At 41.2% G+C, this 15814-nt stretch overlaps 1 protein-coding gene across 7 annotated transcripts; it reads left to right on the forward strand.

Annotated features, from left to right (window-relative positions):
• The first annotated feature begins 899 nt into the window (after window positions 1-899).
• nr1h4 (nuclear receptor subfamily 1, group H, member 4) lies at window positions 900-15787 on the forward strand. Of its 7 annotated transcripts, none has more exons than XM_030426191.1 (10): window positions 900-1049; window positions 1752-1927; window positions 5027-5401; window positions 8300-8440; window positions 9537-9703; window positions 9817-9912; window positions 10093-10192; window positions 10722-10868; window positions 14363-14476; window positions 15068-15787. In XM_030426191.1, exons 2-10 carry the CDS (start codon window positions 1831-1833, stop codon window positions 15304-15306), a joined length of 1476 nt encoding a protein of 491 aa, XP_030282051.1. In that variant the 5' UTR covers window positions 900-1049; window positions 1752-1830; the 3' UTR covers window positions 15307-15787. The 7 variants fall into 7 exon arrangements, with proteins under 7 accessions (XP_030282051.1, XP_030282049.1, XP_030282052.1 ...); XM_030426189.1 differs by having other exon boundaries at window positions 901-1049; window positions 9814-9912; XM_030426192.1 differs by having other exon boundaries at window positions 901-1049; window positions 9561-9703; window positions 9814-9912.
• Window positions 15788-15814: the final 27 nt, after the last annotated feature.

The following is a 15814-nucleotide window of genomic DNA, read 5'->3' on the forward strand; positions in this document are numbered from 1 at the left end:
CGGAGTCATTTTATTGTGAAATATACACATGCACGTCTGTTCTTGTTTATATGCACTTTAAGTTCGCTCTCTCATACGCTGATGAATAGTTTCAAGGTTACGGACTTTATTGCCGGTTGTCCTTGAGAACATGTGGGTGATTATGTCACGTCCAGGGTGTGCTTGTGTTTATTCATGCCTACGTCACTGACAATACCTTCTGTCTGGAATGAGTAACAAAACGCCATGGCGAAAGGTAACACCCATTATCTGTTCTAGTCCTCATCTTGACACATTTAAAATATGTTTAAATGAGCCTCACCAGTACTCGGGAGAGCTTTGACGACTGTACATGTTACTTGGAAATCGTATCCGTCCCATTTTAGAGGCCATCGCTGCCAACTCACTCCCCACATGCTCTCAAACACAGACCAGATAGTCCACAAACAGCTGGCAGCCAATGGCAAAGGTCCTGTTTATTTCAGAGACTGTCTGTTGACTCAGAAGGGCCTCTCTGGATGAAGCAACAGCCCATCAATGATTAAACTATTGGTTTTTGGACAAATTAAGGATCATAAAGACAAGAACGTTTTTTACACTGAGGTACACTGTGTCCTCACGTAATGGCTTCAATTACCTCTAGGATGGATGGTGACCAATGTCCCCATGACTTCTATAGTAGCCTAATTTCTTCTGTGAAAATATAATTAAAAAACTGTTACACTGCAACACCAATGAGTGGATGTATGCTCCACGTGTGATGTTTGTGTGAGTGTGGGTGGGATTTCTGGTCTGCTGGAGAATCTATGAGGCAGTCGCTTGTCTTGTCTAAATAAAGAGGGATTTTTTTTTCGGGGAGGGGGGCATGGACAGGAATGGACAGTTTAATTAATAACCACCATCCATTCCTCCCTGACCTCAACTGGTCACAAATGCTTTCACTGGAGCCCAGACACAAGCAGCGAAATGTTCATTAGCCAATACTGATTGAGCTCACAGCGTGGATATCGCAAACGAGGCCGGAAAAGAACGAGGGGAGTTAACTTCAACGGAAAAAAAGACAGAATAAGGTAAGTGCAACGAGATCGAGTCCAGACATATTTTAGATTCACCGGTGAATAGGGGTGACTTCTTACGAGTCCGCGGTGTGTCACTGTGTCGGAGCTGATGTTTGGCTGTTGTGTGGGTTGTTTAATAGAGTAGGTTGGAGGTTTCCATGAGGCCATGTGGGTTGCCTTTGGATCTCAGGGGAAATTACAGTGAAGGTAATTGTGAAAATGTGGCAGAATATAAAAGTAATGTTTCACATGTGACCATGTTGTGGCCTTGACAGCAGAAAGGCCATGGGCACGTTTATAAACAGGTCTGTTACTCGCCAGACACCTTCAAGTTCATCAATAATTTAGGTTATAAAATGAGTTGTGTACATTTGCTAAGACAAAAGTCTTGCATAGTAATGTTTAGTAGAATTACAGTAAGAAAGAGGGCACTGATCTAGAACATCCTGTCAAGGGAACCCCTACGAAACAACACAACAGGATAAGGTTGAAAAAAAAAAAGACTCTTTCAATGAGCAGACCTTTACGTGCCGCCTCCCTGCAGGCAGCTACTGAACATCTCATCTCTGTGTGGGAGAGAAGACCTGTCAGGTGTGATGATGTAGAGACTCCCAGGCTGATGTTTAATTACATCGTGGTGCAGGTATCAGAGGATGCTGCAGGAGACCTTTGCCACAGTTTCACAAATCACACTATTTCTTATGCTTGTTACAGAAGCAGACGGAGGCTTACTGCTGCTTTGCGGCCCAGTCCAACCTGTGTTTTCTGAGCTGGTGCCCAACGACCCTCCTGAATGAATGAGTGGGTGGGCCCCGACATCAATGTGGTGGGACCACTGGAAATCCCACCCAGCGATGAATTCTCCATCTCAGAGAGCTCCCACCTGTTCGGTAAGTTAACCTGGCAGGAAGCAGCTCATGCAAAGATGGAAAAGCACTGCAGAGGAGTCCAGTGTTTGGCTCTCAGCAGCCAAATTGGGGCCTGGTGGAGCTAAATGTGAGCGTCAGCATGCTAATATGTTCACAACATAGACCAAATTAATTTCCCCTGATGTCACACTCAAATGATGGAGTAATGCTGCTGTGTATGTTGTTAACATTTCACAGCTTCTCACTCAATCAGCAACTGAAAAGATGATGAAAAGTAAAATAATAATGGTAAGTTTAAGCCAAAAGAAAATTATCTGTTTCCACTTTAACATGCTGATTTTTAAGCAGACATGTTTACTATCCTTACTATCTTAGATTAGCATGTTAGCATGCTAACAGCTGCTATTTAGCACTGAACACAGTTCAAGTTGAAGGGAATGTCTTTAGTTTTGCAGCTATTTTAACCAAAATAGTCGACAAATGTACAAAAAACACACCAATACCTTATCAGAAGTAGAACTGATCCAATAATCAACCTTTTCCTACTTCAGTGATTCAAATTTGAAATATATACATTTTGATAAGGGGAAAAATGTATAGATGTATAGATGTGAAGCAGGTCTAGCTCATACTTCTTGATTAATTTAACTGTAGAGACCCAACATTTCCCCCGTGAGCGAGCACTTGGCAACAGTGTTGAGAAAAGAATTTCCTTTTACATATATATGAGGATTATACTATAAACATGCACATAGAATTGCAACTAGTTTGGCGTGAGGTTGATTTTTTGTCGGAACAATCCACCAACTACTGGCTGTTATAACTGACCTCCAACTTCTTGAGTGACTTCTAACACCACATGCTGCACTTGAGTGTAAAAAGTAGTTAACAGGAAAGAATCAAAGTGAAATTGAAAGCTCAATAAAACAGATAAATTCCTTAAAATGTCTGATCTTTGTCACTATAAACTGATTGTAGCACAAATACATAACCTTGACTGGAACAATATCTGAACCTGAAGGATTCCAGGATCACTCTTTGTGTTTTATGCAACAAATATTGCAAATGGATCCACTTTTTTTTTTTAATAATAACCATTTTAAATAGCAGGTACAATAACACGTTTATAAAATCATCTGAAGTGAACACATCTGGAACCTGAGGGCTGGTGACGGGGGAAGGGGTAACTGAGTTTATCTGACAGGGTATTGTATAAAAATCTGTCCTTGATAACTCTGTACATTTAAAAATAGAAATAAAACAGAGGGCAGAAAATAATTGCCCAGCACCTGCAAACAATGTATGGAAGCACATGTTCCTCCAGATAACTGCATGAACCAGCTCACCTCTGTCTCTGGCCTGCTCTCGTATCTGAACACCGTACAGTAGCAGTCAGCTGGCACCGTCGCCCAAATCTGGAGCTGACTTCACACGTTAGGCAGCTACTTGTAATGATGTAAAGAAATGTGACCACGCGGTTAATGAGTAGCCGTGGCAACCTTTGCTCCCCTTGAGATTTCTCAAGCAAGCGCCAAGTAGTTCAGGACTTGATCTGCTGGTCTCGCAGCCTAAAAGGAAGGTTTCCCATCAAAAGACATACACGGAAAATGGTTTGTTGTTTAGAAGGAAGGACAGATCGACGGCTGTCGGGATCAGAGAATAAAGCCTCTGAATAGTTTGTGTGTGCGGTCACACGGAGATGGCCATGGTCCAGACTAAGTCTTCAAGAGGTCAGTGTTACAAAACCTTTTACAGATGTGTTGAACATGCTGGTTTGCTTTAGACAAAGATTTAAACATCGGACGGTATTTAATTGCAGTTGTGTGATTATTCATGTAGGCTACACGTGGTTTATAAAGTCATGAATATACCACACTTGCTCTGAAAATCAAATGATGAAGCAACACTGTAATCCTATCAAACATTCTTGTAACCGTTTTGAAAAGTGTCACCTTGATTGGCGTGGCGTTACATGTCATGCTAAGACACAGTGTGCTCTGTGCACAGCGGGGTTGTTAATCATTTACAGGTTTATAACATGTGTTGTGTGGGTTGCCGACTACTGCTGAGGCCGTTTCTGTTCCAACAAGCTTCTGCTGGGAAGCACGTGAAATAAAACAGTTTCGTGGAGTTTTTCTTATCTGCAACGAGGGTTTAATGACAGAAGGTGTCATGTTGCACAAACTCTAGAACCCCCCCGATACAAACATGTGATTTTGGGACATGAAAATAAAAGTGAATTGGCTTCCTGTGGTGTCTGACCATTCCCACTAAAGGAACCAGTCCATATTGTTAAAGCCGCACTAATACTGTATTCTTTTATCTTATCAACATTGATAACATTATTGAGCACCTGTATTGTGAAAGGTGTCTCTGATAGTGATGTTTCCACTGATAATCGTGAGCATTTTAGTGTCCTTCAGTGCAGTTTTTTGATTGTCTGCCCAACATCTTGGTAAAAGCCTGACATCAGGTGCCTGTTTTAGGCAGAAACATAAGAAACTGGGATTAAAAAAAGATTTAATATGTAGAATTTAGTTCAAAAGTTACCTAAACGTGAAGGAATCCTAGTTTTTGTGTGACGAGGTCTATGTATTGTGTTGCGTGTTTAGCATGCTAACCAGTTAGCCCCGTCCCAGTTCAAAGCTCCTGTACTCGAAAGGGAAATACCAACACTTCCCCAGTGCTCCCAGTCCACTCTGCTAGCTGCACAGCACATTGAGCTAACTAGCTAACAGCAGCTACAGTTGCAACTACAAAGCAAATCTTTACTTGCAGGGGAAAAGGTAATTAAATCGATATACAACACAGGGTTGCATGACAAAATAGAAGTTCATAAACTCTTTCATGCTACATAAATGAAAGAATATATATTTTTATTTACACACAAATATACATAAACATGTCGTGCATAGTTTGATTTAAATGTGACTTGACATTATTCCAAATGAACAAGCTTTTGTATTTTAGTTTGTTCCGCTGACATATTAGTATCTGCAATGATTAGGTTTCCATTCACTGGAAAGGCCACGACATGTTACTAAGCAGAGTTACGATTCATTTTTTTTTCTTTGTCAGACTTATTATTACATTTTAATCCGTGTCCTGCTTCTGTCTTAGATATTCTGGCAGATCAGAGCAGTCCTCTCCTGCAGGATCCCGACATCTTACCCTTCACCAGCTATCCCAGCATGCAGTACACGTCCATGGAGCCAACCATGCCTTCCACACCATACTACTCCAGTCAGAACTACTACCCTCAATACGGTTCAGACGAATGGTACTCACACACTGGGATATATGAACTGAGGAAAGGACCCCTGGAGGTCTATGACGCTGAGATGGAGGAGGCGTCTGCTGTGATGCCTGCCGTGTGCAAGAGGACCCGGCACATGTCGCAGGCTGGGAGGGTCAAAGGGAAGGAACTGTGTGTTGTGTGTGGAGACAAGGCCTCTGGATACCACTATAATGCTCTCACCTGTGAGGGATGTAAAGGTGAGAGAAGATGCGCTGTAGAGGCACAAACATACGCTGGATTTAAATTCAGAACAGTGTATGTGAGTTTGACTCCAAACTGTTCAAAGGGTCAACTACACACACGTCTTTGCTACTGGTTGTTACTCGCAGGTCAAATTTCCCCTGTGTTGCGATTAGCGATTAGCGATTAGCTTCACCACCAGAGGCATAAACAGCCTTTTTCCCTCCCGTAGAATAGAAGTGAATCGGAGGCAACACGGCTGATTTTGCGTATGCGTGACTGTTCCCCTAAAATATCCTTCAACAAAATTTCAAGAAATATGTAGGTAGAGAAAAGTTCTGGAGAGCTAGATGTTAATTTTGTAGCCTACTGTCCATCGTCCAGTTTGTAGGATTCGGTGGTGTCTAGCAGCTGGGTTGCAACAAACTAAATATGCCTCACCTCACCTTCCTGACAAGGTGACCTACATCAGCGAGTAAAAGTACAAAACAGGCACACATGCATAAGGCCCTCTCTAGAACATGGTTTGTCCAATCTTAGCTACTGCAGACACACAACAAATGTGGACATGGAGACGTAAAGAGGGGCACCAATAAGCCACGCTCAAGGTGGGAAATCTCAATCTACCCCTTTTTTTCAGTTTCTGATTAATCGCAAAGCTGTAAAATTACAATTTGTTACATTTGTCCCGACGTAGTCAAAGTCCACAGTAGTGTAGGATGGCAGGTGACCCACATAGCAGAAATTCTGTTGTTGTCAGTAGCTGTTGACTTTAGGGGCCAGCCATGACAGGGTCGTCCATATCTACAGTCCAAACAGCAACTGGTGAGGAGTATTGATACACGATCGTTTGTCATTTATACAAGAGCCCTGGTCACGCTGTTTTTTCTCACTAGGAATCTGGAGATAAGTGGCAGTTTGTCGCAGGGGAAATATTTTGTCAGGAAAATGCTTTGGTGCTATCAAGAGATACTTAATCATTGGCTGCAAGCTCAGGTCAGACTGACTTCTTCAGCTGGAGAAGACTGAGGCTAATATAACTAGAACAAAGGACACAGTATATGAGGAAATATATGAAGAAACATTATACTTTACAACCCCTGTCAGTATAAGAATTATCCACCCAGTGACGGTGGAGTCGTGGCCTCTGGCAGCTCCTCCCCGCGTTTTTACGACACTGTGAATTTGCTGTGATTCCTGCCGACCCACGGGATGAATAGGTATGAGTGTAATTCCACACTGTGCGGGCGGACAATGCCAGGAGTGCAGCAGCTGGTCCTGTCCTGCCATTCGACTGAGAATAGGCTCAGGTCTACCTGGTTCTGCTGCCAGATTGGGTTCCCTCTCAGCTTTCTGCTGCACAATGCACGAGCAACCTGAGCTCAGTTACGCTAATGCATGCCATTCTGTTTAATGTGCTGTGTCAGAATGTCTAATAACTGTTCCAAAGTTATTCTGTGTGTGTGTGTGTGTGTGTGTGTGTGTGTTTTGCTATGTTGCTCTCCTTGTCTGAAACACTGCTGTGACATTATTAGCACAGTGTGTAGCCAGCGGATAAAATTTATACCACCTTGTCATTTTATCGATTCTGGTTATATAAGCTTAAATCTGCATGGAATACATAGGTTGACTATCCAAAGTTTCAAAGAAACATTCTGCCTTTTTTTGGCTGTGTCCTCCCCTGTCTCAGAGCTTCGTCTTGCGATTAGCAATTAGCTTCCCCACCAGAGGCATAGAAAGCTTTTTTCCCTCCCGTAGAAGTGAATTAGAGGTGACGCGGCTAATTTTGCGTATGCGTGACTGTTCCCCTAAAATATCCTTAAACACAATTTGAAGAATTATGTAGGTAGAAAAAAAGTTTTGGGGGACTAGAAGTTAGTTTGTAGGATTCAATGGCCTCTAGCAGCTGGGTTGCAACAAACTAAGTATGCCTCGCCTCACCTTCCTGACAAGGGGACCTACATCAGCGAGTAAAAGTGCTATCATAAGAAATCCTAATTACAACATCGATGTTACACTTTTCAGACAGCCTTGCTTGTTTCTTTTGCACCAAAGTGGCTGATAAAAAAATCTATAAATGCAGATTTAAGTATCAGAACTACTAAAACTCAACATGTAGAACAGACTCTGTGTGCTGCATTATAATGTAATATCGAATTTGTCGTCATTACACTTTTCAGACAGCCTTGCTTGTTTTTGTTACACCAAAGTGGCTGATAATCAAATCTGAGTTTACGACGAAAAAGGCACTTATAAGATTTACTGTAGTTTTGTTTTCGGGCAAGCTAATTTTCAATGGAGTGCATGGGGCACTGGCACGCTAGCTTCAAAATCGCCATTTTTAAAACACTAAGAAGGTTCGACACAACATCAAACTTTGCTCGTAGTATCTACAGGCTCTCTGAGAACATTGTTTGTGTACGCAGAGTTTACTAAAAAGAAGGATTTTGAACTACTCATCGTAGGAGCTGGATCTCGGGCGTCGATCCCCGAGTGCGACCTAACAGGCAGGAGAGTAATGGTGGACCTCCTACCTGTTAGGTGCACACTTTTTGTCTTTTTAAAAATAGCGATTTTGATGCTAGCGTCAGAGTGCCCCTGCACTCCGTTGAAAATGAGCTTCCCCGAAAACGAAACTATGGTAAATCTTGAAAGTGCCTCTTTCGTCGTAATTATGCATTTACATGAAGGTTTGACTGATATTCAATCACAAATGAAGCCTTGGTTGCTTTTTGGTGAGAGTTTCACTTTAAACTATGCTTAAAATGGTAATACCTTGGAAATGTACTATAATAAAGTACTTCAGTGATTGTTCTCAGTTGCTTTCCACCGCTTCACTACGGTGTTTGAATGTCTTTGTCCAATTTGTGCATCCTGTGTTAAAATCACTTGTTTTTTTTATCGACCGTGCTCAGGTTTCTTCAGACGGAGCATAACAAAGAATGCTGTGTACAAATGCAAGAGTGGCGGAAACTGTGAAATGGACATGTACATGCGCAGGAAATGCCAAGAGTGTCGGCTGAGAAAGTGCAAGGAGATGGGCATGCTGGCTGAATGTGAGTATCACGGGCTGACCGGAGACTCTGGTCTGCAGGGACAACCGTTGATCAATACGATGGAGAGCAGAAGGATTGTCGGCATATTTTTCTGCTGTCCACGTGCACACACTGCGCTGCCTGTTTAGTAGAGTCAGGAGAGTCCGTCACTGGCTTCTGTGGCGAGCCCTCATTCTCCATTCTGACGAGGCTTGTTGAATTTTCCTGGGTGATTGAATGTCACAATAAGATGGTCCAGCTTTTGTTACAGTTACAGGATTAGACGCAGTTAAACAGACGCCTTAAGCTCCGTTTAGGAATCATTTACACCTTCAAAGTGTTTCGCTGTCATTAAAAGGGAATTTGCTATGAAATGTTGTGTCCTTAACAACCTTTGGACTGTTGGGGAATGCAGTCTTCATTAATTTTATAAGCTGAACATGCATCAGTGTGAAGACAGAGCTGTTAAATGTGAACATGTCATTCTGGGGTTCTTTGGAGGGTTGTTTTTATTTATTGGCTCCATCAAGAGCTGGCGGCTGGAAAGAGCAGGGTGACGGACCGGACTCCTGTTGCTCATAAATAAGGCAGGGAAGTCGTGATGAATATTGCAGGGCGGCAGGCGTTCATGACTCTAACAGCTGGCACAGTAAGAGCTCAACAAAAGAGACTTATTTTGGGGTAATAGTGTAATAAAAGCACAAAATGCTCATTCAGTGGAGAGGTCGGTATCTGTCTTAATTCTTTGATTGCTCCTCTTTTGTCACCGTGAGAAGCCTCTCATTTAGTCTAATCAAAATGTAAATGACTAATAAGTTGGAATAAATTATCATAATAACAAATTGTGAAGTCAAAATATATGTTTTGTTAACGAAAATTGTGCAGAAGCAACCTTTTAAAAAGGCACTGATAGAAAAAAAAGCACACATGTGGATTATGTGGATTTCATTACAGTGGATATGATATGATGTTAGGATATTAATAACAGAAAATGATGTGTAATTAAGATTCTTATTTCACTGGTGAATCTTTGTATTATTGGCACTGATTTTAAGTACAAGTTGATCATTTACAAATGTTGTTGAATAAAGAGCCGTGAGGTATTTAACACACATAGTGAAGCCTTCATCACCGCTGGCAGGCCTGCTGACGGAGATCCAGTGTAAATCTAAAAGGCTGCGAAAGAACACCAAGACCTCCCCGGGACAGTCGACCGGAGACGAGACGGAGGGCGCGGACAACACAGACAACAAGCAGGTCACCTCAACCACCAGGCTGTCAAAGGTGATCCCAGTCTCCACCCTGTCTGTGAACATTTACAGTTTTTATTCTGTCGTATAAATGTAACATAAAATGTGTCACCGTGTAATGATGTGTTTTCTGTTTGTGTCCAGGAGAAAGTGGAAATCACCAAAGAGCAGCAGGCGCTCGTAAAGGTTGTTGTAGAAGCTTACAACAGACATCAAATCCCTCAAGATGTGGCCAAGAAATTGGTAAATCATCCTCAACATCACTCAGCACCCGGTCATGTTGTATCTGCCACATCGGGCAACCAAGAGAGCACATTCGCTGCTGGCACATACACGTAGTAATCCACTAGTAAAACCTGCTGCTGAGTCTTTGTTCAGCTGATCTGACCTTTGTCACTGCTGTTTACTCTCGTTGACCTCCAGCTGCAGGACCAGTACAGTGCAGAGGAAAACTTCCTCCTGTTGACAGAAATGGCAACCAGTCAAGTTCAAGTTCTGGTGGAGTTTACGAAAAATATTCCAGGTAGGCCCCCACATGTGTCGACTCGCACTCATCCAGTGCGTTTTTCCAAAGGTAAAAACACTTTAGGAACTACTCAAACACTTTGAGAGGAGAGTTTGCTCAGGGGGGATGCATTAATAACAGATGATGACAACATTTCCAGAGACCCTTTGTTGATTTGCATGGGAAAAAGATTTACTCGGGATGGATTTGAGAAATCACACAGTGTAGTGAACGCAACACTTCTTCTTCTTTTGTTGTTTTGGTGAATGTTATTTGAACTTTTTAACTCTAGACTGCAAGAAGCCACCAGGATAAAGTCAAGTTGTTGTTGTAAAGTATTAAAATACTTTTAAAAGAAGAATTAAAATACATAAATGACAGTGGTCAGGGCATAAAACCAATGAACTGTTGATCTTTACAAGTCCAGATGTGAGTAAGATTGTGACACCACACTGATACAATGATATCAGTGCAAATACAAACGCAAAAAACGAAGTAGCTCGTTGTTCTTGGCTGGATATAATTAGTGGTGTTGTGCATCCGGCAGGTTTTCTCTCTCTGGATCGCGAGGATCAGATCGCTCTGCTGAAGGGTTCGGCTGTGGAAGCCATGTTTTTGCGCTCGGCTCAGGTTTTCAGCAAAAAGATGCCAAACGGACACACAGAAGTTCTGGAGGAGAGGATACGCAAGAGTGGTGAGTCGACTGAAGCGATACGTGATAATGTAAGGCACCGTCCGATACAGCATACTGTGCTCAACAGCACTCAGATATATCTTAACTCCTAACTCATGACCTTCAGGAGTTTTGGTCCGTTCCTCTTCCACCTGCAGCATCACGACTTTTTGCAGTTCTACCTGCAGCCAAGTCAGATCCTCCTTTAATAATTGATGCCTGATCTGTGTGATGCAGCTGGGAGATGTGTGCTGAACCTGTTGATCTCTGGCTCGGTTTAGGTTACACACACACACACCCTCGCTGGGTACAGTTTCACGCGGTGTGTGGGCATGCTTTTTTTTGCGACGCTGGGTTTGATTTATTAAAAACACACAGGTTTGTTTCGACAATGGAAAGGTTTCCCCACATATACTGTTTCTACAGACCTCTACATGTTACCCTTTAGAAAGTAGTTGAACAAAAATGGGAATAAATCAATAAGTAAAAAATAGTTTACAGCTGGGTGGCTTCATAAACTCATTCATATGTATGTGAGGTGTCATCGTGTCAACCAGACTGGACAGTTGGACGGACAGCAGTGGTGATGGCAGGAGAGTGTGCGAGTGGCTGGGTCCCTCAGCGCGGCTCTGTTGTGAATGGTGGGGATAAGAGATATTCACACTAAAGGCCAGTCTGGGAGAATAAGGGAGCAAAGCTGTCTGAAGAGACCATTGTTCCTTATCAAAACATCAAGACTGCTATTGTCCACTTCTCTCCCTCTGAGCCCCGCTGGCATTTCTGAACGCTTGATGATGTGTCCGAGCAGACAGACACCCTCTGCTAGTTTGAAGAGCGCCCAAAGTGGGAACTGAACGCAAACATTTGAAATCATACAGAGAAGCGGTTTGTAAATATCATCATTTTTTTAAAAAAATCTTTACCTAAAGAAAAGCAGAGATGTTGTTATGCTTTGCAATTATGTAAGGGATAATGCCTGACCGGGTCCAACGGCATTATCCCGCTTAAACCATGCTCACTTGCAAAAGAAAAACCCATTGAGATCATTTGCGTATATTTTGTTTGTGTTATGTGCGATCACTGTCTTCCCAAGCAGTAACTCCTGTTTCAAAAGAATCATCACAATCCTGTAAAGTTTTTATGTGATGGAAACGTTGATCCCATTTCCATTAAATGGGACGGACCTTAGTTACGGCTTAGCAACGGGAGATAAACTGAACCCTCCGTCTCAGCTGTTAGCCGGAAAGCTAACATATGCTAGCAGGATTCAGAGTCAGTAACATTCTTTGCGGTCGACAAACAGTGAATATAATTTTACAGCATGTTCAAAAAACAAGATCCAGTTCCACAATCATATGATAATGTAATAATGTAATGATAATGAACACCTTGTCGGGCATTCACCCAGCTTTTTAAAATCAAACAGGGTTTTGTCGAGTGTGGTATTAGCAGTGAAGGCTACTTCTTGCAGCTTGTGTGTTACAAGCACCACCCAGTGGATGATGCACTGAAGGACTACGTTGTGTTGTAAATAAGATATTCAAATATTATTTTATTCTAACGTCAAGGTGTCTGCAGCCAGCAGGTGTCAATGTCGCTCATTTTAGATACAAGCTATTACTCATTAATAAAGTACAGTGAACAGACAGTTTTACTGGAACTACCTGGGGAGTTCCAGAGGACCCTCCAGCCAATCAGGTTCAAGTATTCTCTCAGACCATGGTAGACTGTATTTTGATTTGTGCCAATGGGAGATATACGCAATCAAGGTGCTTCAGCCTCTATCTTGTTGTGAAATACACAACTTTATAACACTGATCCAAGGCCTCATTTTACAGTTATGAGTCCTCGTTACAGTTACAGCTCTAAGATCACTCTCTTTATCCTCCTGCCTGAGTAAATCAAGTCTTATCATTTTTGTGTCAAATGTGCAAAAGTGTGAAAACATTCTCATGTGAAATCTGTCACTGCCGACAGTTGAACAGCTGGTGATGATTGCAGCTCCTGTTTCACTGTAATCCATACAAAAAAATGAGGAAAAATATATATAGAAACATGAAAAGCAAACATGATATGCAAGAGACAGTGTGCACAGAAATGTGCCCTGTTTGCAAGAAAAATAACACCAGAACACTTCCCCTACACAGAGAACTGGACATAGGTTAATAATCTTTACGGTGGATCATACAGGTGAACATTAATGAAGATTAGGGCGGCACTCTTATTATATTATATGTCTGGCTCAAAGTGCAGACGGTTACGTAAGACAAGCATTCCCCTCTGCAATGTTCCATACGTGCATTTTATGAGATAAAACAATAATGTTCTCAGCTGTTCTTCTCTCGGCTGCGTTGACTTCTCCTCATCGCCTTTGACACAGAAGTCTCTCCATAATTCATCAGATTATTCATGAGGTGAAGCACTAATGGATGAACATTTTCCGTTCACAGATACCCGTCATGCTTTACATTAAGGTCCTTCTGATAAACATTAGTTAATAGGTAAAAATTCACCTGTCATTCCTTATAAGATGTTTATTAACATTATTATGTATGTATATATATATAAATGTTAGTAATAGTGTCTTATAAGTGCTTGTAAATCTCTTTAAACCTGTTTATGATGCTATTCTTTAACACAAACATGATGATAAGCATCTTGAGGACAGAATATAGATATGTAGCATTAATATTGCTATTATTATATTAAAATATGGTGTAAATAGACATATTTTCTGCCCCCCAAAAGTGCTATTATGTTTGGCCTCACCGTCCCACATACAACTGGATGGCTTTCCATTTTACTCAGAGTAGCAACTACCAACAGCACGGAACAAAAAATTAGTTTATGAATTCATTAAGTCTATAATGGACCTGTTGAAGGAGGTAGAAAAGCTGCCAGGCTGCCAACCTGACTTCATTTTCCCAGACAATCTTCTAACCAGAGGCAGATAAAAGTAAATAGTGAAAAAGAGGTTTATAAGGAATAAATCTAAACATTGATGGTGTCATTATTCTAAGGCGCTGACAGAGTTCGGTCAGGATTAACTTCATAACAATAAGTTAAAACAAACATTTCAAGGACCTGAATATAAAGTGCCACTTCATTAATCATTTGAGAAAGTCTGTTTACTGTACCCAAATAAAGTTTATCAGAAAGATTTACAGTAAATATAGCTGATAGATTTCTAGTCATCTCAGAGACGACAACGGAATAAAACTGAATATATCATCTCAACAGTCAGAAGTTCATGATCAATCATAATGACTAACGCTGCCCTTACATTAAACACTGTGGTTATTTCTGCTTGTCTGTTGCGTGCCTTGTATCTTCTCATTGTTGGGCTTCACTAATGTATTGTTTTGTGTATATGCTACTTTAACTTCTCTGAGTAATTAAACCATCTCAGCAGGTTGTTCATGTTACCACTGCTCCAAGCTTTGTGAGTTTTGAATGGAAACTTGCCCATCCTCTGAAGATAGTTTTGAAAAGTTTGAATATATGTTCTTCTGCAGGTATATCAGAGGAATTCATGACACCCATGTTCAACTTCTACAAAAGCATCGGTGAGCTCCATATGGTGGAGGAGGAACAGGCTCTCCTCACCACCATAACTATCCTGACACCAGGTGAGCCCGAACCAACAGCCTCTGTAACAACATGACGACATGTCGCTTTCTGCTTCTCTTTTATTATTATTAAATCATGTTGAGGTCTTTTTTAAATTGTTTCCTTTTAAAGCAATGACAAATCGAATGATAATTACAAGCATCTAATATCATATCAGAAACTACATAAAAATATTATGGAAGAGATATTCAACCCATGGACTTAAGAAAACAAAAGAAGGTAAATCAGAAACAGAAAAATGTAGATAAATGAATAAAAAGAAAGAAATATAAAAAAAAAAATCTTAAATTAAAAATACATATGTATACCCATATATAAGTAGTGAACATAAAGAAATAAAAACTCAAAAGATCCATGTGGACTATGTGTATTATGCAAAAATCAACATTAGATAAGACTTAACAAAGCCATAAAGGAGACAATGTTTTGAGGTATTTTTTTATATATATATTTGAGGTAATTATCGAGGTAATTTGGGGTTCATTTCAAATATGTTACTTAGCTTATCCGACCTACTGGCACAAAATTGGCTGACCTGTGAAATTAAGCATTATCGGAGATATTCTAAAAGGCTGATGTGTCTTCACCAGATCGGCCTTACGTGAAGGATCAACAGGCCGTCGAGAGACTTCAGGAGACCATTTTGGACGTGCTGAGGAAGATGTGTGTCCTGCAGCATCCGCAGGATCCGCAGTACTTCGCTCGTCTCCTGGGACGCCTGACGGAGCTGAGGACGCTCAGCCACTACCACGCAGAGATGCTCACATCCTGGAGAGTGAACGACCACAAATTTACCCCGCTGCTCTGTGAGATCTGGGACGTGCAGTGACACGCAGGAAGTGAAGGATGATAACATGAACATTTCAACTTGCGAGACAAGGTCATGGTTCAGCCGCAGTGTGTATTTATATGGATGATTTAAATCCCCACACGACCCGACCTCGGGATCAGCCATGTGTTGGCTCTGTGAAGGGTTTATGTTATTGCTTGTGTTTATTCTGCTGGCGTAGTTTTTTTTTTCTTTTCTTATGACTCAAAGAATCATCACGTCTTTACTGTGTGATTCTTGAAGTCCCATTGTGATTAATCCAACACGAACAAAACACTGGAAATGATTCACTGAAACGATGGTGCTTGTAAGAAGTGCAGAAGTTTAGATTACACTGAGTTTAATGAGGGGTTCATTTATTTTTTATTTGTTAATGTCATTGTACTTGCTACATGTATTTGCTGTAAATACACAAAAGTTGCATGTTCTGCCTCAATAAAAAAACACAAGTACAACCGGAAAATTGTCGAATTTGAACGTTGATAAGCTGATTTTTCTTTCTTTCTTT

This window comes from Sparus aurata, chromosome 8 (assembly GCF_900880675.1).
Source record: "Sparus aurata chromosome 8, fSpaAur1.1, whole genome shotgun sequence".
In the NCBI taxonomy this organism is placed as follows: domain Eukaryota; kingdom Metazoa; phylum Chordata; class Actinopteri; order Spariformes; family Sparidae; genus Sparus; species Sparus aurata.

Coding starts and splice junctions, on each gene's coding strand:
- nr1h4 (XM_030426189.1), top strand. CDS start 1,831: ATGAATGAGTGGGTGGGCCCCGACATCAATGTGGTGGGACCACTGGAA. Junction 5,402..8,299: donor CACCTGTGAGGGATGTAAAG/GTGAGAGAAGAT, acceptor GACCGTGCTCAG/GTTTCTTCAGACGGAGCATA. Junction 14,477..15,067: donor CATAACTATCCTGACACCAG/GTGAGCCCGAAC, acceptor TGTCTTCACCAG/ATCGGCCTTACGTGAAGGAT.